This window comes from Rhinopithecus roxellana, chromosome 3 (assembly GCF_007565055.1).
Source record: "Rhinopithecus roxellana isolate Shanxi Qingling chromosome 3, ASM756505v1, whole genome shotgun sequence".
Taxonomy (NCBI): domain Eukaryota; kingdom Metazoa; phylum Chordata; class Mammalia; order Primates; family Cercopithecidae; genus Rhinopithecus; species Rhinopithecus roxellana.
In genome coordinates this window covers 174,609,830-174,636,248 of record NC_044551.1, presented here as the reverse complement: position 1 = coordinate 174,636,248, position 26,419 = coordinate 174,609,830, and the positions used below count along the sequence as shown (strand labels likewise).

General features: G+C 43.8%; 1 protein-coding gene across 2 annotated transcripts; it reads left to right on the top strand.

The window, feature by feature from the left end:
• Positions 1 to 292: 292 nt before the first annotated feature.
• Positions 293 to 26,419, top strand: GABRP (gamma-aminobutyric acid type A receptor pi subunit). 2 transcript variants are annotated; one of them, XM_010364873.2, is made up of 10 exons: positions 293 to 476; positions 5,158 to 5,252; positions 5,714 to 5,832; positions 9,834 to 9,901; positions 10,770 to 10,987; positions 13,031 to 13,113; positions 18,953 to 19,090; positions 21,847 to 21,999; positions 22,833 to 23,020; positions 24,320 to 26,419. In XM_010364873.2, exons 2-10 carry the CDS (start codon positions 5,200 to 5,202, stop codon positions 24,620 to 24,622), a joined length of 1,323 nt encoding a protein of 440 aa, XP_010363175.1. In that variant the 5' UTR covers positions 293 to 476; positions 5,158 to 5,199; the 3' UTR covers positions 24,623 to 26,419. The 2 variants fall into 2 exon arrangements, with proteins under 2 accessions (XP_010363175.1, XP_030783833.1); XM_030927973.1 differs by lacking the exons at positions 293 to 476; positions 5,158 to 5,252; positions 9,834 to 9,901 and having other exon boundaries at positions 5,718 to 5,832.

Below are 26,419 nucleotides of genomic sequence, written 5' to 3'. Positions count from 1 at the left end.
TGCACCAGGATGGAGGGCTGTCCACCAAATCCAGAGCCTGGCATAGTCGGTGGGGTCACCCACTTCATCTGACTCTCATGGGTCCTTGATCTCAGGGGTCTTTTCTGGCAGAGGTCTGGGAGCAAGACTGAGACATGATCTCAGAATCAAACCCCTGGAGGCAGTAGCTATAGCAAGAGCTGACAATCTCCAGACATGCAGGACCAGATGATCTCCAGACACTCAGGACCAGTCAGCGCCCCGACCAAAGACGGGGCTTTGAGAGGCTCCGCCCACCCCTGTTTCTGCACAGCAGGTTCAGCAGCTCTATTCTTCCGCAGAGAGCCACTCTATCTGAGGGTGGCTGCGTGTCCACATACTAGGGGACAGGGCTGAGGATGGGGAGAACTCTGGGGACCCAGAAGACTGTGCCTTGCCCGAAAGTCCTGCCTGTAGGCCTGAAGGACTTGCCCTAACGAAGCCTCAACAACTGCCTGGTAAGGAAACCGCTGGCCCCTCCAGTTGCCTGGAGAGGGGAGGGAGGGAGATCTAATACAAGCCCTGCTGGGACCAAGGGATGGGTCAGGTCTGGTCTCTGCTGAACACCTAATGTGCGTCAGGGAGTGCCACTGCAGGACGAGCAGCAGAGCCAAGATTAGAGCCCCTGCTGTCCTCACTACAGCCACAGTCATTCACTCCTCTGCACCAGCCGGCCAAGACCCAGCAGACACAGGGCACAGGCCACACTACTTTATCTTCTGGGATTTTCTTAAGGAGGACCCATGGCAATAATGCCTTTCCTCACTTTAACCTAATTCAGGCTCTACTCCTGCTTTCCAACAAATGATTCTGTCTATGCTGAAGTGACAAGCATAGGAAAACAGTGCCTGCATAGGAAGGAAGCTAGAGGTGACAACTGGGAGAGTCACTATATTTACGTGGTAGAAATTCTGGGAATAGAGTAGAAACGGGAGTAGAACCCTGCACATCTTGGATTACTTCCCAGCCTGGGAAGTGTTGAAGAGACATAGAGGCCAAGAACACAGAGTATAGAGGCCCAGCAGGCCAACCCAGGAAGAGGCAGGGGAGACTGGGAGACACTGGGCTGGATTTCTGGTTCAGAAAAAGGTGCCATCAGCTCCCTACGTGACCCTAATGCCCTGTGCCTGACCCTGTCCTTCCTCGGGTGGTGCCAGGTAGCTAACACTCTGAGTGGCACCTGGGGTGTATTAGAAAGAACTTGAGCTTTAGGTTGTGTTAGCCATAGTGGAATCACTGAATTCCCATGGACGACATGGAAGGCAGAGGAGAATGAAAACTAATGTTTATTGAGTGTTTTCTATTCCCATTTGTCAGATGGGAAAACTGAGACTCTGAGAGATTAAATGACTCGGGTGTGTCGGAATCCAGAGCTCAAGGTCTCCTCTACAAGTGGAGGTAGGACCTTGGCCAGAGATGCCCTCAGGGCAGAATAATGCATGGGCTACCCCTACTCAGGAGCCTCCTAGGACCTCCTGAGTACCATGTCTCTGCACATGCAGAAGACTAGGTGCTTTCAGTCAACATCTGTGTTGCAGCTTTGGGGACAACCCTTAGGACACTGCCCTCTGGTGGCTCAGCACCTCTCCACTAAATGCCCTCCCCCAGCATCTGGACCAGAACTGGTGGCCTGAGCCTCCAGTGGAGGCTAGCCGACACATAAATAGCCACTGTGGCTCTTCTGCCACAGGGGTTGATGGCATCAGCTGCACTTGTCATTTGGGATGTGCCGCGGATGCAACACTCCATCCCCCAGATGGGTTTGGTATAAAAACGACAAGATTCAAGTGGAATCCAGTTCAGCTTGGGGGTGCTGGAGGTCCTCCTCCTAGATACAGGGCAAAGAAAAGGGACTTGGAAAACAGATTTAAATCATGCCACTTAACTGTGTGACCTCAGCCAAATCCCTTTGCAAATCTGAGATTTGACTCTAAAAATTAACACCTACTGGGCCAACAGCCATGAGAATTGAATGAAGTTAGGCACCAGACATGGCTTCTAACAATTCATGGGCATTTAGAAGGCTTGTTCCTTCTTCTCTTTTCTTCCCTTATAAAATGAGATGTGTTTAGCAAGTTAACCAAGCAAACAGGGTAGGATGGGATTCCATTTCTGGCTCTAGCCTGGGCGAAGCTTCTCAGATCACGAGACTCCCTAGAGGAGGCTGAGAGGCCCAGGGCCAAATGTTACATCTCCCTAACAGAAGTTTGGCCACCAGGAAAGCACTATGCAAGAGGAGTCTTGGAACTGAAGACTGGATGGTTCCCCAACTCACTCGATCGAGGGCCGTTTCCCATAGGAGGAGGAGGAAATGAGGAATATGCTGAAGTGGAACCATGTTCATTCAGGCCAGACCAGGAGAAAGACACAGACAGCCAAGGGCTGGTGGGAGGAGGCTGATAAGCATGTGGGAGAGAGGCCATGGGCAAGCCTCCACATCTCTGTCCAACATTTGGAGGGCCCCCACTCTCCTTTGTCCACCTGGCAAATGCAACACACTCTTCAAGAATCAAATTATCTTCTCTGTGACTTCCCTTTTGACATTGCCCCATCCTCCCTGCTCTTTTTCATACCAAGTTTCCCCTGTCCTCTGCTCCTGTTATAGGATGGCTATAGGGAATGTTCATTTACCACTCACACATGTCTCTTCCTCACTAGATGGGTGTTCTGGTGGTGCCTTTCACATGCCTAGTTCATAGGAGGAGCTCAATAAACCTTTGGAAAATTGAATGAGGCAATGGAGAGCATGGGAGCTGCTCCATGGACCCCCTTAAACTCAATGCTTGGACAGCGAAAGGACAGGGACTGGGGAGATGGACTAAAGGAAGAGAATGTGGATATGATTGTTGGTAGATTTATAATGTTGATTTTATAGCTGGTATTTTCAATGAGTGGAACAAAAGAGCTAACACAACAGAGAATAGAATGATAAGAGTTTACCTGTGTGCAAAACTGTTCTTCCCTGATTTTGTAATAGTAAAACTTTGGAGATAACAACATTCATGGTAGGAGCTGTGTTCTAGAAATGTTGGTATATTCAGACTATGAGATACCTCACAGCCATTAGAAAGAATAAGGCGGATTATGGGAACTGACATGGAAGGTGTCACTGATACTGCAACACAGCATGTTTCATGGTGCACTCATTAAAAGGACTTAGGTCAGCTTGCTTAGATGCACTTTTCTGCCCCTCATGTGCTACTTAACCTTGGAAATATTCCTTATCCTCTCTAATCCTCAGTATTCTCACCTGTAAAATGGGGAGAATGGTACACCCTACTTCAAAAAGTTGTGAGGATTGTAAATATGCATGGCACAGTTGTAAGCATGCATTAAGTGTTCAATAAATGTTTGCTATAATTATTAAGTTAAAAAAGTAAGCAGCAAAAAAGCATGCTATTGCCCCAATTTTGCTTTTTAATTTTTTTGATACAGAGATATACATGTATATAAATATATATGTGTATCTGTAAAGCAACTGTTATCAGTAGTTATTTCTGAAGTATGAGACAAAAGAGAAGAAATGAGGGGGGGTGCTTTTTTTGTGTTTGTTTTTGTTTTTAAATAGACTTCTTTTTTAGAGCAATTTTGAGTCACAGCAAAATTGAGCCTTCCCTACACATAAAACTTTCTTTACTGTCAACATCTCACATCAGAGGGACACATTTGTTTTCATCGATGAATCTATATTAACACATCATTGGGACTTACACTTTTAATTTCTGACTTGTTGCCATTTCTACAATGAGCGTGTATTGGTTTTGAAAGTAAAATAATACTAATGAATGGCTGAATCACACCCTAAGCTCCAGAATGGCCAGATTCTAGAAAGTGGCTTGTTTCACAGAGGTTGCCACAGAGAAGGTAATCAACCCAGGGCTGCCTGAGAATGGGGCCTGAGCCTGAGCACCCCCATTCTGCTGTCACCAGCATGATAGGTCACAGGCTGGCCTGCCTGGCTGCCCCCTGCTCCCTCAGAGGGAGGACTGACAGCAGCTCCTGAATCTGAGGAGGCCGGGCCCCTGGGCCATGCCCCATCAATGGTCCTCACGTACACACCAGCTGGAAGGCTTCAGGAAACACAGGGACAAGGTCTAGGAGGTGACAACAGCAGCAAGGATCCTCAGGTGAACTAAGGCCCAGGCCCCAGCCTGCTGTGAAGGAAGAGAGTACCCAGGGGAGGCAGCCAGCCCTGGATTCAAAGTCTCCCCTGGCACTCACTAGCATGTGTCCTTCCCATGCACCTGTTTCCTTGTCGTAATAATACAGGGATTAACCCACCCACTACACAAGGCCATGGTGAGGATGGAGTGAGCTCTGTGGGACAGCATCTAACTCATGACTTCCTGACACTGGAGGCTCTCAAGTTTTTGTTTCCTGTCTACACTACTGGCCCCACAAGCCAAGACCTAGGGATAAATAAGAGAATGTCTGGCTTGGTCGAGGTGAGTATAGAGTTGAGAGTGTCCTTCCTGGTAAAGCTGGGACAAGGACAGGGCAAGGATAGCCTTGGCTCCTAGCAGATGTGGCCCAGGGGATAAACTGGCTGCCTTTCTGATGCTAATGAACCACTCTCCACACAAGGTCCCAGTCTTAATCTGGGGTAGATTTAAAACATAATCCTGGGCCGGGCGTAGTGGCCCATGCCTGTAATCCCAGCACTTTGGGAGGCCAAGGCAGATGGATCACTTCAGCTTAGGAGTTCGAGACCAGCCTGGGCAACATGATGAAACCCCATCTCTACCAAACATACAAAAAAAAATTAGTCGGGTGTGGTAGTACGTGCCTGTAGTCCCCGCTACTTAGGAAGCTAAGGTAGGAGCATTGTTGGAGCCTGGGAAGTAGAGCTGCAGTGAACCGAGATCTCATGCCTCTGCACTTCAGCCTGGGTGACAGAGTGAGACCCTGTTTCAAAAAAATAAAAATTTAATTTAAGAAAGAACATAATCCTCCAAAATGAAGTCATTCCTGGAGGGAACACAGGGAGAAGGAGCTGTAACCAAAAGGTATGGAAAGAGGCTGCCTCCTATGCATGCTGAGAAAATGCTGCACCGGCCACCCACCAGAGAGAGAGGCTAGCCAGGAGCCAGTGAGCCTGTTGCACTGCCTTCCACTTACCTTGCCCCCTCTGTTTCCCAGGTGATTCTTCCTTCAACCCCTCGGTGGGAACAGCTCCTCAACATGAACTATAGCCTCCACTTGGCCTTCGTGTGTCTGAGTCTCTTCACTGAAAGGTGAGCCTTGCTACCCCCAGAATGGCCCCCATCTTGAGTTGCTTTGCATTCAGGCATGTGGTGGGAGGGGCCAGCTCTTCCTACTCACCCACAGCCAGGCAAAACCTGGTCTCCTCACTTCCCTGGAGCACCAAACAATAAAACTTCCCGCCATTTACTCTATTTATAGAACACAAGCTTCCAATATGGTCATAGATGGATGAACCCTTATGTTTTTAAAGAAGACACTTGGAGGATCCCCAAATTACCGTGATATTTTGATCTATCACAAATGGGTAAAAAATGGAGATACTAACTCAATAGCTGAAAACTAAGAGATTTTTCTGTAGGAATGTCACTGCTGGTACATGGGCACGGCACATACATCCACACACACGTGGGCAAACACAAGTTCAAGGGTGTGTACACATGTTGATTCACACATAAAGAAGCAAATGCAACAAAGTCCATTTCTTTTCCAGGATGTGCATCCAGGGGAATCAGCTCAACGTCGAGGTCGGCAGAAGTGACAAGCTTTCCCTGCCTGGCTTTGAGAACCTCACAGCAGGATATAACAAATTTCTCAGGCCCAATTTTGGTGGTAGGTCATCCTCTGTGTCCAAGACATCAATTCAAAGGGACGAAAACAGAGACAATAAGCAGCGGAGGGGTTCGGGAGGTTTTAGTTGACTCCATTTTCTGATCTGCAGCCTGTTAAGGACTGGCAATGATGGATGAGGATGGCTACCAATGATTTTTCACACTGCCTTGAAAAAGGCACCTTGCCTTTTTAGGCAAGGTGGGACTATGTCTATTTAGGGGGACTATGTCTAGGAGGGAGAATGGGGCAGGGGGAGAGGGAAGCTAGGAGAGCTGTCAGACCTGCAGGTCTGGCCCCAGGGAAGGAGAGAGGGAAGGAAGGAAGGTTGGGTGGAAGTGTCTTAGAATGTAGGGCAGTCCTCGTGTGTTTGGAATGACCACCAGGGAATCTTTGAGCTACGGTTGCATTCAGAGGAGTCTCCTGTCTCTGTGCCTCCCAGGAACAGGCCGCTTTGATATCCCCACTGTGTTCAGTCTGTGGTTGGCCGTGGCCCATGAAAAGTGTGGCCTTGGGGCCATGGTGATAGATTCCAAAGCACAGTAGCCGGGGCCCTCAGTCAATCACACCTGCTCCGTTGGAGATGGGAGAGATGCATTTTCATTCAGATTTGAGACACAATTAAGATGTGAGATCCTTACATTAAGGAACCTAAAGAGGCTTCAACATCCCCTGGTTTTCCCAGGCCCTACTGAACACGAATGACAAGCATGTGAGTCTGCATGCCTTAGTTAGTACCACTCAACAATTTCTCTTGCCTCCCAAAGCCCAAACAATTAATCCAGAACACACCCCTTCTTGTTTGCCTACTCACTGGCCAACAAGGTACAGGGTTCTCGGGCAAGGAGCTCATTCTGAGAACAGGGAGCCTGGGGGAGGCTTAAAGGGATGTGATGCCTCATCCCACCTGGAGTGAAAATGGGGCATGGAGTCTTCAGTTTAAAAAAGGGAACAGTACAACCCCATGCCCCTTGTTTTGTGCCTCTTGGCACTTCACTCCTGAAAATCCCTATACTTGCATGGCAGCCTGGAGGCCCATGGAGGGCCATTGCTCTCTGTAATATCTGTGCACCCAGTTTCCAGGACCCCAAAGTCCAAAAGAGACAAGACCTTCATAGGATTTCTCAGGGACTGAGCTAGATAAAGCAAAGGTTTGTAAGCAGGCGCTAGTGAACACTACCCAGGAGCTGGCTTTGACCTCGTTCCTAGGAGAAAGCTGCCCTCTGGTGGCACAGCTTGCTTTTATAACTCAAGGGGAAGAAAAGAGCACGCTCTGGTCCACTAAAAAAGCCAATTGAGGCAAAGCCTAGACAAAACTGTGTAGAAATAAACTGGACAGAAAGCACAGTGGGACTGGGGCTCTCATGTCTTTTCCATTCTCTACATTCTTCAGGGAGGGCAACTAACATGGATCTATGGCACTTAAAGCAGATGCCGTAACTGTGCCAACGCAATCCTCGATGGCAGGCACTTGTCTTAGTCTGTTTTGTACTTCTATAACAGAATACCTGAGACTGAGTATTTATAATGAGCAGAAGTTTATTGGCTCACTATTTTAAAGGCTGAGGAGTCCAATATCAAGGTGCTGGAATTTGGCAAGGGCCTTCTTGCTGTGTCATCAGATGGTGGAAGGAGAGACGGTGAGAGAGAGGACAGGAGGGGGCTGAACTTGCCCTTTTATGATGGCACCAATTCTACCTCTGAGGCTTAATCACCTCTTAAGGGTCCTACCTCTTAACATTCTTACAATGGCAATTAAATGTCGACATGAGTTCTGGAGGGGACAAACATTTAAACCACAGTGGCTCTAGTGGCTCTATTTTACAGGTGTGAAACTGCAGCACAGGCCAGGCGCGGTGGCTCAGGCCTGTATTCCCAGCACTTTGGGAGGCCGAGGTGGGCAGATCACCTGAAGTCAGGAGTTCGAGACCAGCCTGGCCAACATGGTGAAACCCCGCCATTATCAAAAATACAAAAATTAGCTGGGCATGGTGGTGGGTGCTGTAATCCCAGCTATTCTGAAGGCTGAGGCAGGAGAATCACTTGAACCCAGGAGGCAGAGGTTGCAGTGAGCCAATATCACACCACAGCACCTCCAGCCTGGGTGACAAGAGGGAGATTCCATCTCAGAAAAAAGAAAGAAAGAAAGAAAGAAAGAAAGAAAGAAAGAAAGAAAGAAAGAAAGAAAGAAAGAAAGAAAGAAAGAAAGAAAGAAAGAAAGAAAGAAAGAAAGAAAGAAAGAAAGAAAAGAAAAGAAACCACAGCACAGAGAAATTTGAAATTTGCTCAAGGTCACAAAGCTGTTAGGTGGCCCGAGTGGAATTCAGACACCTGTCTCTGACTCCAGGCTTCTAGTCTCAGAGCTGCACCTTGCTGCCCTGCGAGGCAGAAAGCCACTTAGCACCACACCACTTCAGCACCTTCCAGGTTCTGCCCTCAAAGATCTCGCCCTTTTCCACCAGATATTAACATTCAAGTGTTGTTTAATTGCGTTGGCTCTAACACTTCATTTCCAAATTCCTACCTATGTCCTATGGCTTAGTTTCCTTAGATTAATAAGTAGGTTGCTTTGCCCTATTCCTACCGATGAGATGTTTTTAAGCTTCTTTTGAATTCCGCCTGGCCTCTTCCTGGTTAATGCATTATCACAGTCCCCTGAGGCACCCCCAGGAGTTATTTATTGCAAGTGAATGCTATTGCATCTATTAGCCTGGTGAACAAAATTGTCCCTTTTCCAAAATTAGCTAGGATTACGGAAGAGAGGGGGAAGGGAAGGGAAATGCCATTTATTGAGTGCCTGTTATTACATGACTGATGGATGTGATGCTGGGAGATTTGTACAGATAACCAGTAATGAACACCTTCAGGATGTCCGACTAGGCAGGCACTTCTCTTTTACTCCCTATTGCCACCACCCCACAAAGACACTGTCACGTGTCTCATCTCATTTAACCCTTCCCATGACATCCACTTGCAGGTAAGAGAACTGCAGTTCTGAAAGATTTAGTAACTTTTCCAAAATAAAGAACTGGGAGGTGACAGAGCTGGGATCTAGGTCCATTATTCCACATCTCCATATAAAGAGGAGTAAACTTCCCTGACCTGGCCTGGCTTCTTGAAGGTGGCTCTGATACCTCCTTCTCTAGAGATAGAACTGTCTCTCTCTGAAGTTCAATCTGTCTGCTGAGAGTCCAGGATTGAGGCCCAACAGTCTGCACATTGGACCAAACACAGAGGTTCTGACATTCTAAATTGTTTAGGGTTCCAGGAGAGTAAAGGAAGAGAAGCAACCTGTCAGGAGGTCAGCAAAACCTCAGCCGTGAGTCTTGAATGCCTCTTGTGGTAAATTTACTTAGCCAAGGAGGGAAACAACAACATGTGTGCACAATTAGATTACCAAACCCGTTACGTTTCTAAACAATTAGTTCCTTGCAAATGCCATAGGAAAAACCCTCCATGTAAGAAGTGGCAAATATCTCAGCACTATGTTCTTTAAAATATGCTTTAATTGACCAGCGTGACCAACATGGAGAAAAAAATACAAAATTAGCCAGGCATGGTGGCACATGCCTGTAATCCCAGCTACTTGGGAGACTGAGGCAGGGGAATCGCTAGAACCCGGGAGGTGGAGGTTGCGGTGAGCCAAGATCATGCTATTGCACTCCAGACTGGGCAAGAAGAATTCAACTCTGTCTCAAAAAAAAGAAAAAAAATTAATTAAAAAGCATTAATTATGCAGTGTGGTCTCCCTTGCATTTTAAGATACCTATGTATTTTGTGCATATTTTTCATACAAAAGAGAGGCACACCATACACAATGGTTATTCTTGAGAGGGGATAAGAAAATTTTTCTTTTTATATTTATAGATGATTTAAATTTTTCTAACAACCAAGCACAACTTTCGTAATTTTAATCTTTTTTAGAATGCACTGATGTAGTATTAGGACAGCTCATGTTTGTGTTTCCATTTTTTCTTGGTTTTTTTTTTTTTTTTTCATCTTAGGAGAACCCGTTCAGATAGCACTGACTCTGGACATTGCAAGTATCTCTAGCATTTCAGAGAGTAACATGGTAAGCGCTGTTGCTTTGTACTCCACCCAAGTAGTCCCTCTCCGTGTGTTTAATGGGAATATGCTTTCTAGCCACTCAAAAAAAAAAAAAAAAAAAAAATAGCTCATGGCCCTCCTGCATTTGAAATGGCAGAAGTTGGAGTGCTGTCTCCAAACTCAAGACAATGGAAGATTCTTGTACAGCAGATTTTCTGAGTATCAGGAAGAAAATCAGTTCAAGAGCCAGGAGGATAGAAACCAGGCAATGAAGTGGATACACTTGGTGATGGATAAAATCTGGGGAAAGGAATAAAAGTGTAGTAGGCAAGCCAGGCCATCACGTGGTCTTTCATAACGGGGGAGACAACCCGAGGAAAACTGACAGCTGGTGCTGACAACGACCCTCTCCCTTAAGAGAACATATTCGAGACAAGGGCAAACTAAAGGCAGTTTGCCAAGAGGGCATGCTGTGCATTCCAGATAAATCGTGGACAACCTGAGCACTTAGCCCACAAAAAATTCAACAATTTGATGGGGCCTTAGCGATCAGTGCAATGTGAGCTGTCACGCCACATAAGTTAAAGTCTCAAACATGGGGCTCCCTTTTGGCAGGGGGAGCTATTATCTCAAATAAATAAGGTGATTTGTTCTCTTATTGCAATATGCCACTACCCCAAGACTGGGGCAACCAGAGTGACTTATCAGTTACCCCAGTCTTGGGGTAGTGGCATATTGCAACTAGAATGGTACCTTTATTCACCAACATCTGTGTACTCTTGCTCTAAGTGGAGGTGGGGAGAGGAATAAACCTTGATCACTTTTCTTCTGTTTGGTGGGGTTTCCTCACCCACCACCCCCATCCATTTCCATACCCTGCCTCCTCCTCCCAGGACTACACAGCCACCATATACCTCCGACAGCGCTGGATGGACCAGCGGCTCGTGTTTGAAGGCAACAAGAGCTTCACTCTGGATGCCCGCCTCGTGGAGTTCCTCTGGGTGCCAGACACTTACATTGTGGAGTCCAAGACGTCCTTCCTCCATGAAGTCACTGTGGGAAACAGGCTAATCCGCCTCTTCTCCAATGGAACGGTCCTGTATGCCCTCAGGTACGCGGACACCTGTGACCTCAGGGCTGGAGGGCAGCAGCTGGGAGAAAACATGCAGATGTGTCTTGGGTAGTTGTGATCAGAACTCGGATAGCCACTGTGAAGTCCCATGCCTTCTTAGATCCTTGCACCCATAATAGAAGGTCCCTCTCTCAGTTCATCATCTACCAAACACCTGCTCTGTGCCAAGCCCCATGCTGGCCACAGGGTAGAGCTGAGTAAGACCTTGCCCTGTCCTTAAGACACGGACATGGAAACAAAGGAGGTCCCCGGTGCTGGGGCCCAAGTTGGAGAGTAGGTGAGTGGTTTGGGGGTGATGTTACAGGATGCCTTCACAGGATTCTGAGCTGTGTCTCAAAGGGTAAAAGGAAGTTAGCAAGGGAAGTAGTAGGGGCAACGGCAAGAGCCAACAGAGAGGTGCATGCAGAGAACTTTCCTTTCATGGGGCTTAGTGGAGCTGAGGCAACTCCAGAACGCAACTCTACTTGTCTGAGTCATGTCTGTAGAGAAAACCAAGGTGCAATGCCCCAATGCCTCTGCCTCCTACAGCCATGGGCTCCCCTTTGCCCTCTCCCCAAATTCCTGAAGCTGAAGTTCCTTTCACCCAATTGTTCATGGAGCCGGGTTGGATGGAACAGGACTCATCCTTGCCTGTGCAAGGACTGTGCAAACCTAAAGCTCCCAGAGGCCTTGGGGAGGAGGCCAGGAGCAAAATATCCATGGGGCTGATGTTTAATCTTAAGTAAGAGTCAGAAGTTATAAAACAAGAGTTGAGCTAACCAATAAACTGAATTTCTGGACATGCCTCAACTGTACTGAGTTTTGCAAAGACCATCTCAAAGCCCAATTGTTGTTTCATGAAACATAATTAGACTTCTCTTTTGATCTCAATTCCAATCATCATTAATGTCCCCCTTCCCCACGTTCCCACAGCACATGTGTGAATGTGGGTGTGTGAGTGTGTGCATGCATTTGTGCGTGCATTTGTGTCTGTCTATATTATGGCACACAACACAATCAATGTTGTGTAAGGATTACAAATAATGAGTGATGTTTTAATAGCCTGGCTCTAGAATCATAAAGATTTGGGTACAATTCCCTGCTCTGTCCCTCAGCAGCTCTGTGACCTTAGGCAAGTTACTTGACTCTCAGAGCCTCAGTTTCAGCAGCAGTAAAATGAGAATTAAAATATTTCCTACCTAGTAGAGCTATTCAAAGGGGTAATGCATGCAAAGCACTCAGCCCAGGGACTGGCTCACAGTGAGCACTTAGTAAACCATAACTATTGTTAGTCTCTGTCTCCCTAAAGGAGGTGTGAGTGAGCATCCTGGAGGTGAGCACCATTCTGTAATCACCTCCATTTCCCCCAAGTACCTAGCACAGTGCTTAATAAATAAAGGTGCTGAATAAAAATGTATGACAATGAAGAAAAAGGAAGATAGAGGCCTGGTGAATGCAATCTCCACTGTGAGGGCTTAACTGACCTTTAATCGAACATCTCTGGAGTTAAGCCCTCAAAGCCACAGTTCCTGGGGGCCCCACAGCCCCTGCATCCTGGTTCCCATGAGGAGGCAGGGCCTCATGAGAAGACCACAGCCAGGAAACTTGGGCTCCAGCCTCAGTTCTGCCACTCAGAGCCACGTGAGCCTGTGCAAGTCCCTACACCTGCTGTCAAGTGGTGACGATACTGACGGTGAACACTGTTCTAGGCCCACCCAGGTCTGTTAGGAAGATTAAATTTAAAAACTGGATGCTAAAGCATCTTGGGCCAATGCTTCTGTCTGTTCTGTGATACTGCCAGAAGTTTTGCCCCTTGAATGGCCAAGATTCCAACTTCCTCCACTCTGGACCCAGGTTTTAACCAAGCTTCATGGGCATTCTTTAGCACACAGAACCTCAAGGATGCTTTAGATGCAGGCTACAACCTACATGTTCATTATAAGAGTTCAAGTGAAAGTCCTCTCTGAGTGGGCCTTGGAAGGGAATGTGAACTTTCTATAGCTTCCTCATAATACTGTTTTTGAATCCACTTTTCCTTCTTAGAATCACAACAACTGTTGCATGTAACATGGATCTGTCTAAATACCCCATGGACACACAGACATGCAAGTTGCAGCTGGAAAGCTGTAAGTATGCATCCTACAGACTTCTGAGATGATTTTCCTGGGTTACTTAGGTCTGTGTATTCATGAAAAGTATCTCATACATAGTGGCCTTTCTTTTCTTAATGTTGATTCATTGTGGATTCAGCAGAGACTTCTCAAAGATATGCCTAATATCTTTTGGGGAGAACCATTATTCATTAGTACCAGATATCTCCACCTGTGAGTGGACAAGAAAATCAAAGGAAATGCTTTAATGTAGTTGGTGGTCTAGGTCAGGGGTCAGCAAACAACAGCTGGTGAGCCAAATCCAGCCCATCACCCGTTTCTGCAAAGGAAGTTTTACTGAAGCACAGTCATGCCCATGTACTTACACATTGTCTGTGGCTACTTTTGCACTGCAGTGGCAGAGTTGGCAGAGTTGAGTATTTGCGATAGAGACCAGATGACTCATAAAGCCTAAAGTGTTACTATTCTTCTTTGCTGCAGAGTTTTTAACAGGCTCTAATAAGCTACTTCCATGTGAAATTCCAAGAAGGCGTGGTACACTCCGCAAACGTTTTAAACCATGGAATCTTCTTTCATAAGCGTTTTGTGGGACAATCATTTTATTAAAAACATTTTGGCGACAACAAATCTAGACTAGCCCCTGAGACCTAAACTTTTAGTATTGAATTTATGCCATCTATCTGGTTACTAACTCTCAGAGGGTCTGTGGTTCCAGATGAGTTCTATGACCATGTTCTTTGCCACCCACCCACCCTTACTCTCCCAACATCAAATCAGCCACAGGTCCCAGTAGAAGCTGATGAAAAAGGTCATGGACTTTTCATCAATGTACTCTTCATTTGTCAGCAAATATGTCCAGGGCTACCTTTTTAGGTCTAGAAAATCACAAAGGCTTTATTTTATTTCTTTTTTCTATGCAAAGCACTGTGATAATAAGAAAAACCTTACTCTCCGTTGCAAAGGAAGTAGAGAGGCTAGTGGAGAAAGACTTCTTGGAGGAGGTAACAAAATGTGTTTTGTGACCTCAATCTGTAGTTGCCCCAGTCTCCTTGACCGAACAACATTTTTGTTAACAATAATAGTAATAAATGGACTGGGCACAGTGGCTCACGCCTATAATCCCAGCACTTTGGGAGGCCAAGGTGGACAGATCACTTGAGGTCTGGAGTTCAAGACCAGCCTGACCAACATGGTGAAACCCCACCTCTACTAAAAATACAAAAATTAGCCAGGTGTGGTGGTGGGTGCCTGTAATTCCAGCTACTTGGGAGACTGAGGCAGGAGAATCACTTGAACCCAGGAGGTGGAGGTTGCAGTGAGCCAAGATCGCGCCACTGCACTCCAGCCTGGGCAGCAAGCAAGAACAAGACTCCATCTCAAGCAAAATATATATATATAGTAATAAATATTCTTTTCCCAATAAATACTGTAGCATCCATTTAACAATTGCTTAACCCACGTCTGGCACTGTACTAGATACCTTCCAAACAATCCTGATATATATATTGTTTTTCCCATCTTGCAGATAGAAAAATTAGGATTTGGCAATTTTCCCAATGGAAAGTTAAGTAACCACACTGGGACTTGAACCCAAGTAGAATGGCCCCAACGTCCAAAGTTCCCTGAACTCTAACAGCCCTTCCACTGGGCTGGAGAGTCACACAGGAAGTTTGTTCCAGTGGCTTGTTTGTGATCTGAGCTGCTTATTTTTCCTGAGTATACCATAAAGTGCTTTTAAACTGTAATATGGGGATAATGAAAATCTTTTAATAACTCCTTTCCAGTTTCTCCAGTGTCCATTTATTATCATCATTGTTCCCCCAATTGAGTAACCATGTGACGCTTTTGTTGGACTCCCCAAATCCTGCCAGAATGTTCAACTGAATAGCAACCTGATTACCACTCAGTGGTCCTAGACATATCCCTGTGCCAGTTCCCTTGCATTACTTAGGACCAAGACCAGTGTTTGTCCTTTCCTGTGTCTGTTAAGGAAAGTCTTTTTTTCTCATTCTAATACTTTAGTTTTATATATTGTCCCACTAACGTCTCCAGCCAATCTAGATAGCTGGTGGGTTCCATCTGTCTATCCTCATATAAATACATTCAATTCATCCATTCAACCATTAAATGACTGTTCTATGTGAGGTACTGTGGTAGATGTTTGCAATACACAGATAAAAGCAATGTTGCAGTCTTCGAGAACTCTACAGTCTAATAGAGGGTGTGGGACTTTAAATAATTATAACAATGAGTTACAACAATGAAAAGTAATAGGGGGATCAGAGTTTTCCTAGGTAAAGTGTCACTTGGAATGAGACGTAGGGGATCAGCTGGAATGGACCAAGAGACAAGGAGTGGGACTCAGAATCTACTAAGATGCAGGTTACGTACAAGAAGGAACACAGCAGAAGGAATGGCAAATATGCAAAGCCATCCTTGACATTTATCACTCGTGCTTCCAACTTTTAAAAGAAATTGCTTGATAGATACAAAGCTCATACAGTCATGCCAGTAAATGGGCATCTAAACTGTAATCTGGGGGTTTGCCTGTGATGAAGAATGAAGTTAATGTGTGATGAATGAACTCCCCAGCATTGTTAAGTAATCTCCTTTGTTCCTTAGTAAACCACTCTGAAATACCCACCAAACTTGGGCACCTGTGATAGGCAAACAACATTGCAGATACGATTTATGAAGGCATCAAGGCAGGGCTTGTGTGTGGAAGAAGAAACTATAGTCAAGCTCTGGAGAGCAGTGGGCACTCCTTACGTAAGGTCACAAGTGGGCAACATCTGAGAAGCACAGCCATTATGAAGCAGAAGCCATTTTTCAGAAGCAGACATTTAATTAAAGACCCAGACAAACAGATTAATTATCTCATTGATTAAATGCATGCAGAACCTTCTTGAAGCAATACAGCTGTTTGTTGGCGGAATAAAACTTGAGGTTATCAAAAAGAGAACTCATTTTCAGTTCCATGTGGAAAGCAATTACCTTCCATGTATCATGGCTGGGCTCATCTCAAATCCCAGGAGAGAGATTCTCCTGGAAACTTCAGCCTCTGTTTCACAAAGACCATCCCCAGTGAGCAGAGGGAGCTTTCTCTGAATGTTTATTAGCGCGTTTGGGTATAGAAACCTCACTATGGGTTTTTTTCTAAGTGCCATCTCTAGAAAAGAACTGATACCATCCCACAGTTTTCCTTATTCACCCAGGGACAGAGAGACCATAATGTAATGATTGTATGCACTTACTAGTTGTAAAGGCAGAGTGTCCAGGTAGAAACTTGTACTACCCACTTTCATAGTTTTTTTTTTTTTCTAATGTGGGATGGTAGCCATATTTAGACAGCTGGCTTTGATACATGTTTGGCTGCTTCCGAGGGAAAGACCACAGACAATTTTTACCTGGAAATCCCCTAAGAGTTTATGACTATATTTCTCTTCCCTGGGGAGGGAGAGATAACCCTTGCTAGACAATGGATACCATCCTGTGAGACTTAACAAAATGTTAGTTCCAACACCGGCATCACATTTCCCAGCAGCCTTTGAAAACGAAGGCAATAGAGCTTTATGTTTAAGATTACAGGTACTGAAATCACTGGGTTTTGCCATCACTAGCTCTGTGACTCTGGGTGAGTAACTAATGTCTCTGGACCTCAGTTTCCTATCTGTGAAGTGGGAAGAATAATAGTATCTGACTCAGAGTTGTTTTGTAACAGCTTTATTGAGGTATAACTTATATGCCATAAAATCCACCCATGTTAATTGTACAACTCAAAGATTTTTAGTACATTTCCGAGTAGTGCCACCATCACCACATGCCACTGTTAGAATATTTCCATCACCCCAAAGAGATCCCTGTACCCCTCTGCAGCCACGCCTCTTTCCCATCGCTAGCTCCCAGGCAACGACTAACCTACTTGCTGTCTGTATGAATGTGTCTTTTCTGGATATTTCATATAAATGGAATCATGCACTATGTGGTTGGTTGGTAGGTTGGTTGGTTGGTTGGTTGGTTTTGAGGTAGAGTTTTGCTCTTGTTGTCCAGGCTGGAGTGCAATGGTGCAATCTAGGCTCACTGCAACCTCCGCCTCCCGGGTTCAAGTGATTCTCCTATCTCAGTCTCCCAAGTAGCTGGCACGTGCTGCCACACCTGGCTAATTTTTGTATTTTTAGTAGAGACAGGGTTTCACCATGTTGGCCAGGCTGGTCTCAAACTCCTGACCTCAGGTGATCTGTCCACCTCGGCCTCCCAAAGTGCTGGGATTACAGGCATGAGCCACCACGCCCAGCCCTATGTGGTCTTTTGCATCTGGTTTCCTTCACTTAGCATGTTTTTGAGGTTCACACATGTTATGGCATGCATCAGTACTTTATTCCTTTTTATTACTGAGTAGTATTCCTTTGTATGCATATATATATATTCATGTGAGAGATATGTATCACACTTTATTTATTGATTCATCAGTTGATGGACATTTGGTTTCCACTCTTTGGCTATTATGAGTAGTGCTGCTATGAAAACTGTTGTGTGAGTCTTTGTGTGGACCTGATTTCATTTATCTTGGACAGATACCTAGGAGTGGAATGCTGGGTCAAATGGTAAATTTATATTTAAGTTTTTAAGAAATTGTTATCGCGTTAGTGTTTTCCAAAGTGGTTGTACCATTTCACATTCCCACTAGCTCATGTTCCAGCTTCTCCATGTGCTGGCCTTTGTTATTGTCCGTCTTTCTTATTACAGCCATTCTAATGGGTGTGAGGTGTATTATTGTGGTTTTGATTTGCATTTCCCTAATGACTAGTGATGTTGAGTATCTTTTTGTTTGCTTGTGAACCATTCATATATCTTCTCAAAGAGCTATATTGAGGGTTAAGTGAGATGATAATGTTGTAAAGCACTTGGAAATGCAATCGCTTATTAAATCATAAGTATTATTATCATCATCACTCATAGACTTTGGGATTGAAATTTCCTAAGGTAACTCTTTCTTGCTTGCTTTATTATCCTGAGAGAGTTATGCAACCCCTCTGAATCTGAGAGTTTTCAAGAATAATGTGGGAAAATCATTATAGTGACTCAGTTCCATGGAACAGCATTTATTGAATAATAACATTTCAGGAAAAAAAATAAGCTCTACTATATATAAAAACACATATATACACTATTATATATATTATATGGATATGAATCAACTACAAGATCCAGTTCAATTTCAGAAAATGTAAAGAAATGTCCATCTTAGAATTGAAGAAATATAGAAATGGCTACCTTGCAAGTTTACAAGAACATTAGTGACGTAATGTATGAAGTACTTACAAATGTTCAAAAGGTAACTATTGTTACTATTGTCAACTATATTAATTAAACTGCTCTGAGACTTATCTAACATGTATTTTTACATGCTTTAATAAAGCAGGTTTTTTGTTTTTGCTTTTATATTTATGCCAATATGGAAATATGAAGAGATCAGTTAAGTCCCTGAAAATATCATCAGAGCTATTATACAATCTTGAAAGGCAGTATCTTTGTGTGTTCACAGATATGTGCTTAATAAATGTAATTTAAATAATGAGGGAGGCCACTTCTAATGACTTATCATCCACCAGACCTACGCAATACCTAACACAGGACAAGCTCTCAATTGACAGCAAATTGTCCTAGCAGGTCACTTCATTCAGAGCAGACATTGCAATTGCACTTGGGAAATCATGCCAAGTTCTGCATGAGATTGTCCTTGGACTTATCACCATGAAGAAGGAACTCATGCTGTCTCCATATCACAGCATTTTTCAGACCAGTTCAATCTGGAACACCCTTGCACTGACCAGGGCTCCATTTCATTTGCCAGGGGGCTATGATGGAAACGACGTGGAGTTCACCTGGCTGAGAGGGAACGACTCTGTGCGTGGGCTGGAACACCTGCGGCTTGCTCAGTACACCATAGAGCGGTATTTCACCTTAGTCACCAGATCGCAGCAGGAGACAGGTAACTCATGTGACAAACTGTATAAATTAAAATAAGTAAACTGAGGTGTAGGGTTGCTCTCTAAGTCAGAAATATCATCTGCTCACTTCACCTCTTTGGGATGCAGTGGAGAGGGACAGTAGGGTTTGGGCTGAGCAATTCCACCTCTCCACACCCAGTATTAACATGGTCCACTGAGGAACAGACTCCTGGACCAGCTCTGAAGCCTTGCACCATGTACCTCCACATATTTTCTAATGATTGCTCAAATTCCATGCCTCCCTCATGCATGAAATTTATTCATATTTCTAACTGGAACACTGGTTCTTTAACACTGAAGAATGAAAATAAGAATACAGCTCAAAGGTGAAGAAGACAGCAGCAATGCCCAACAAAAGCACGAAAATCCTAATTATTGCAAACGTGACAGGAAGTATTACTTACTCATTTCATTTACCAGAAATGCATTTCTTGGTTTTTGGTGATTTTACATAGACATGTTTTGAAAGATGTGATGTTATATGTAAGCAGCAGGTATTTTCCTCTCACTTCCTTATGATAATATTAAGAATGCTTATTCTCATCAATATCTGCACCCTAAAAAATTACTGCATTATTTTATTTTATTTTATTTTATTTATTTGAGAATTTGAGACAAAGTCTGTCACCCAGGCTGGAGTGCAGTGGCACGATCTCAGCTCACTGCAACCTTCGCCTCCCAGGTTCAAGTGATTCTTGTGCCTCAGCCTCCTGAGTAGCTGGGATTTCAGGCATGCTTCAGCATGAAAGGCTAATTTTTGTATTTTTGGTAGATAGGGGGTTTTGCCATGTTGGCCAGGCTGGTCTCGAACTCCTGACTCAAGTGATCCGCCTGCCTTGGCCTCCCAAAGTGCTGCGATTACAGGCATGAGCCACTGGGCCCAGCCTACTGTGTATTTTAGTTGAGCCTAGATGACATTAAAAATCATATGTCACACCAAGATCATGGCTACATGAAAATTAGAAATTAAAGGCTATGTATAGAGAAAAGACTGGAATGGAAGAAAAGGTGATTTTCCCCCCTATTTTTCTTATTTTCCAAATTTTTCTTTTCTTTCTTCTTTTATTTATTTACTTATTTTTTTATTTTATTTTCTTGAGACAGTGTCTCACTCTAGTGTCACCTAGGCTGGAGTGCAGTGGCGCAATCTCAGCTCACTGCAACCTTCACCTCCTGGGCTCAAGTGATCTTCCCACCTCAGTCTTCCTGGTAGCTGGGACTACAGGTGTGTGCCATCACACCTGGGTAATTTTTTGTATTTTTTGTAGAGACGAGGTTTCATCATGTTTCCCAGGCTGGTCTCGAACTCCTGAGCTCCAGCAACCCACCTGCCTTGGCCTGCCAAAGTGCTGGGATTACAGGCATGAGCCACCATGCCTGGCCTTATTTTCCAAATTTTAAGTAATTATCATGTATTATTTTTGTAATGGGCAAATAAATACACTTTATTTTTAAAGACAACTTTGTAAATTAGGGCTATGCTGTCATAGTTTACCAAATCTGGATTCCCAAATTGGGTTCATATTAAAAATGGCTTCAGTTTTCAAAATTTTGTAATCTCATGTAGCACATAACGACCCTCTTTAGGTACAAAAGAGGGTCGTTATTTAGTCAAATATTGATTCTAAGGTTTGCTTGTTTGTTTTTAAAACATTGATTTTCAAAATCAAAGAAATAAAGCAGGCAGTGTAGACTGATAAAACATCCCTGGACCAACGGGCGAAAGACCTGGTTTTTATTCTTTCTTCTAACATCAACTCCAGGTCCTTTTCAAATCACTAAAACTCCCTGTGTCTCAATTTACCCATCAATAAAGTAAAATAATAAGTAATCCCTAGGGTCTCATCAAGCTCTAAAAGTATGTATTTTTATTCTATACTATATTTATCCAGGCATATGTCTGTTGTTTAGCTATTTAATGGTATAATTTCTAATTTCAGGCTTTAATTTGGGGGTGACAGGGGGTTGGAGCAGCTCCCATTCACTATCCTGCTTTTCCCCAATACCAATCTAAGCCAGACTTTTCCTGTTCCCAAAGGATAACCTCTTCATTCATCCATCCACACCAATGCTGGCCACTACTGCTCACCTCCCCATAATAGAAGCACAGCAGGAGCAGAGCTTGGAACTCTAACCCATGGACATATGTTTTGTGCTACGGTAGCCTATTTGCCACACAGAATTTTGTTAATGATAGCTCTCTAGCACATGCCTTTCCCACATCTAGAATACACTGTTTCCTAAGGATGGCCCTGAAATAGTATAAAACCTGGGGTGCCTCTGAAATCATCAAAAATTCACTTAAATTTAATAGGTCCATTAGGTCTATTCCATAGTATTCCTTGAGAAACAGATGGTCACAGGTAATCTTCATTAAATGGGTATTTATTGAACAACTATTTTGTGAGTGCAGAACTGAAAGATTCAGTGTTTGCCCCCAAGGGACTCACTGTCTAGTGAGGCAGACGTCAAGAAAACCAGTATTGATTGCACTGCTGTAGGAATACTGTGATGCAGAAAAGCCCAAGATGGACGTGAGGCAGAGCAGTGCCCCTATAAATCCCATTCAATGCAACAGCAATGTCTCCTGTGGAAATCATGATGACAGTTCATACAGAACTAGATTTTGATCAATGACAGAGGGCTTAATGTATATATAGTTAAGTTAAGCATCCCATAGAGAAACCACTTGCTACATGAACAGACACAATTTCCTATCCGTTGTTTACCCTTTCAGGAAATTACACTAGATTGGTCTTACAATTTGAGCTTCGGAGGAATGTTCTGTATTTCATTTTGGAAACCTACGTTCCTTCCACTTTCCTGGTGGTGTTGTCCTGGGTTTCATTTTGGATCTCCCTCGATTCAGTCCCTGCAAGAACCTGCATTGGTAAGCAGCTCTAACAGGAGATTTCTAAGAACTGGCTTGTCAGGTACTTGCTTTTTTTTCCTTTTACCATTGTCTTCATTAATATTCCTAAGGCAGTTCCAACAGTTGTTTTCTTGGGAGATTCTTTTACAGAGAAAGAGCGAGAGACAGAAAGAGACTACTTTAGGAGTATGGGTTTGTTGTTGTTGTTGTTTGGCTGGTTGGTTGGTTTTTTTTTTTGGAGACAGAATTGCACTCTTGCCGCCCAGGTTGGAGCGGAGTGGCGTGATCTCGGCTCACTGCAACCTCAGCCTTCCAGGCTCAAGTGACTCTCCTGCCTTAGAATCCCAGGTAGCTGAGAATACAGGCATGTGCCATCATGCCTGACTTATTTTTGTATTTTTAGTAGAGATGGGGTTTCACCATGTTGCCCAGGCTGGTCCTGAACTCCTGACCTCAAGTGATCTGCCCACCTTGGCCTCCCAAAGTGCTGGGATTACAGGTGTGAGCCACCATGCCGTGCCAGGAGTGGTGTATTTTTAAACTTAAGTTTTACTGTGACAAGCAAGGGATCATTGTGCTTAGATGGTCTATTGTCAGTTCTTTTGCATACTGATCACCCCCTCCCAGGAGAAGACAGAATGTGAAAAATTTTAAAAAACACATCACTCATATCTGTACAAAATGGACAAATCAACCGTGTTCTAGAAGGTCACAGACTTTTCAAAATGAGATGCATTCTATTTCTGGGTCTTGTCCTCACCCTGCCAATTCTCAAATGGGGACACTCTGCCAGGCTATGGTGGAGGGCTAACCAGTCACTTTGTAGGAACGTCCCCTGCCTGTTTTCCCAGGAGTGACGACTGTGTTATCAATGACCACACTGATGATCGGGTCCCGCACTTCTCTTCCCAACACCAACTGCTTCATAAAGGCCATCGATGTGTACCTGGGGATCTGCTTTAGCTTCGTGTTTGGGGCCTTGCTGGAATACGCAGTTGCTCACTACAGTTCCTTACAGCAGATGGCAGCCAAAGATAGGGTAAGAGTCTTGAGGGCCCTGTGTATGATCCATCACTGGTGCCAAGTGCTGGGACCATAAAGGGTCTAATCGTGAAGAATGAGGAATCAAAATGACCCAAAGATCCAGTTGCTTTTTCCCTTGTGTTTGACTACAGTGAGTAATGTTTCACAGTCATGTCATCCAAGCACCAAAGGCAAATGACCATGTGTGCCAGCCAAAGAGGAACATGGCTTTCATTTATTTTGTTCTCTTAGGCTTCCTTATGAGGAAAGAAGGAAGTTGAATTACTGTCCCCCCACCCCCCAAAAAAATCTGGATTTGCTAGATTGGCAAAATGGGGATTGGTGAAATACTGACAGCCTCCTCTAAAGACACCAGAAAGCCCTTACTTTGCTGTGTATATGATAATCACTGCACTATGGAGTGATCACTGTGTCCTAAACATCCATCAACATCTCCTTTAGTTCATCCAACAACACAATGAAATGAGCATCATTGTTATCCCAATTTTACTCTTGAGAAACCTACCACTCATTGATGTGGCAATTTTCTCAAGAGTAAAATTGGGATAATAATGGTACTCATTTCATTGTCCTATACAGTGACATGGTAACTCCCATAAGGCCCCACACCTAGCAAGTGGCCTGGCCAAGGATCCAAAGCACACTCTCTCTGCCTTCACTACACTCCCACATTCCTGGGAGTTGACCCCAGCCATGTTGGAGAATGGCAACTCCTCGCAATGGCAGGGAGCATCACTATTTCTGCTTTTGTGGCAAAGCCTTTAAGACACAGCTGATTTCTATTATCTCTCATAATCAGTTACTCCCTTCTCCCTGGAATAGAATTGAAGTCATCAAACACCTACCAGATGCTTTCCATTTTTTACCATTTAATCTTCCCATCAGTCTCAAGATGGCAATACCAATCACCATTTGGCAGGTGAGGAAATCAAGTCTTAGAGGGATTGCGGTGACTCAAGTTTCACAATAGTGAAAGGCCGAATGGAATTTGAACCCACGTCCACTAACTTCAAAGCCTGAGCATTTCGCATCTGGCACACTGCTCAGGATATCTACAGTGGGCCATGATTACTCCTCCTGTTATATATGCTGGTGACCTACAAATAGGTGTCTCCAAACAGGGTAACAGGACTCCAAGCCTGGCTTATTGGCCAGTTTCTGAAGCACTCAATGCCACTCTCTATTAAGCCTAATTATTCAATCCTTGGGCCTCTAAATTTTTATTAGCTCATTACCTACTTATTTATTTTGCTAAGTCAAGTCTTTTAAGCTAACTGCATTGTCTATGAACTAGGGAACAACGAAGGAAGTGGAAGAAGTGAGTATTACTAACATCATCAACAGCTCCATCTCCAGCTTTAAACGGAAGATCAGTTTTGCCAGCATTGAAATTTCCAGTGACAATGTTGACTACAGTGACTTGACAATGAAAACCAGCGACAAGTTCAAGTTTGTCTTCCGAGAAAAGATGGGCAGGATTGTTGATTATTTCACAATTCAAAACCCCAGTAATGTTGATCGCTATTCCAAACTACTGTTTCCTTTGATTTTTATGCTAGCCAATGTATTTTACTGGGCATACTACATGTATTTTTGAGTCAATGTTAAATTTCTTGCATGCCATAGGTCTTCAACAGGACAAGATAATGATGTAAATGGTATTTTAAGTCAAGTGTGCACCCACATCCAATGGTGCTACAAGTGACTAAAATAATATTTGAGACTTTCTGCTCAAAGAATGAACTCCCAACCATTATTCTAAGCTGTGTAGAAGCCCTAGCATTACAGGATCTTGTAATAGAAATATCAGTCCATTCCTCTTTCATCTTAATCAAGGACATCCCCATGGAGCCCAAGATTATAAATGTACTCAGGACTGTTTACTCGGTGGCTCCCTGGTTTGCATTTACCTCATATATAGAATGGGAAGGAGACTATTGGGTAACCCTCAAGTGTCAGAAGTTGTTTCTAAAGTAATCATACATGTTTTACTAAAGCTCTGCAGTGCTTATAAAATACATTGCTGCCTATTTAGAGAGTAACATTTTCTAGTTTTTGTTTCTGGTTAAAATGAAATATGGGCTTATGTCAATTCATTGGAAGTCAATGCACTAACTCAATACCAAGATGAGTTTTTAAATAATGAATATTACTTAATACCACAACAGAATTATCCCCAAATTCCAATAAGTCCTATCACTGAAAATTCAAACTTAAGTGAAGAAAAAGTTAGTAGATCAATAATCTAAACAAATTCCTTGGTTCTAAGGTACAATGGATTCCCCACACTGGAAGGACTGTGAGGCTTTATTCCCCCACTATACATATGTTATCATTTTATTATTATACACACATCCATCCTAAACAACATCCACCCTAAACAATACTAAAGCCCCTTTCCCACGCATGGATGGAAATGGAAGATTTTTTTTTTTAACTTGTTCTAGAAGTCTTAATATGGGCTGTTGCCATGAAGGCTTGTAGAATTGAGTCCATTTTCTAGCTGCCTTTATTCACGTACTGATGGGGTACTAAAAGTGCTGGGTTGACTCGGAGAGTCGCTGTCATTCTGTCATTGCTGCTACTCTAACACTGAGCAACACTTTCCCAGGGGCAGATCCCCTATATCATTCCAAGAGGAGCATTCATCCCTTTGCTCTAATGATCAGGAATGATGCTTATTAGAAAACAAACTGCATGACCCAGGAACAAGTGGCTTAGCTTAAGTAAACTTGGCTTTGCTTGGATCCCGGATCCTTCCAGCTGGTCTACTCTGAGTGCCTTATCCTGCATGAGCAGGAGCATGCTGGCCTGAGTACTGAACTTTCTGAGTAACAATGAGATACGTTACAGAACCTGTGTTCAGGTTGCGGGTGAGCTGTCCTCTCCAAATCCAGCCAGGGATGCACATTCCTTGGCCAGGCTCAGCCAACAGTACCAAAAGTGATTTTTTGAGTGCCAGGGTGAAGGCTTCCAGTTCAGCCTCAGTTATTTTAGACAAACTCGCCATCTTTAATTTCTTAGCTTCCTGTTCTAATAAATGCACGGCTTTACCTTTCCTGTCAGAAATAAATCATGGCTCTAAAAGATGGTTTCTCTTCTGTAACTCCCTATAGCCACAGGTTCTCATTCTTTTTCCTATTATACTTCTCACAATTCAGTTTCTGTGAGTTTGATCATCTGATTTTTTAACAAAATGTTTCTAATGGGAATGGGTGGGGGTGCTGGTGAAAAGAGGTGAAATGTGGTTGTATGAGCCAATCATTTTTGTGATTTTTTTAGAACAAGTTTAAAAGGAAATATCTGTTCTGAAACCCCATTTAAGCATTATATGTAAACAATGATAAAGATGTGAAACTGTGAAATAAATATACCACATTAGCTACCCACCAAA

Bases quoted from the DNA above. Each gene is read 5' to 3' on its own strand.
- GABRP (XM_010364873.2), top strand. From the start codon at position 5,200: ATGAACTATAGCCTCCACTTGGCCTTCGTGTGTCTGAGTCTCTTCACT. The intron at 9,902-10,769 runs GTAAGCGCTGTT...TCCTCCTCCCAG, and splicing joins GCATTTCAGAGAGTAACATG to GACTACACAGCCACCATATA. The intron at 10,988-13,030 runs GTACGCGGACAC...TTTCCTTCTTAG, and splicing joins ACGGTCCTGTATGCCCTCAG to AATCACAACAACTGTTGCAT.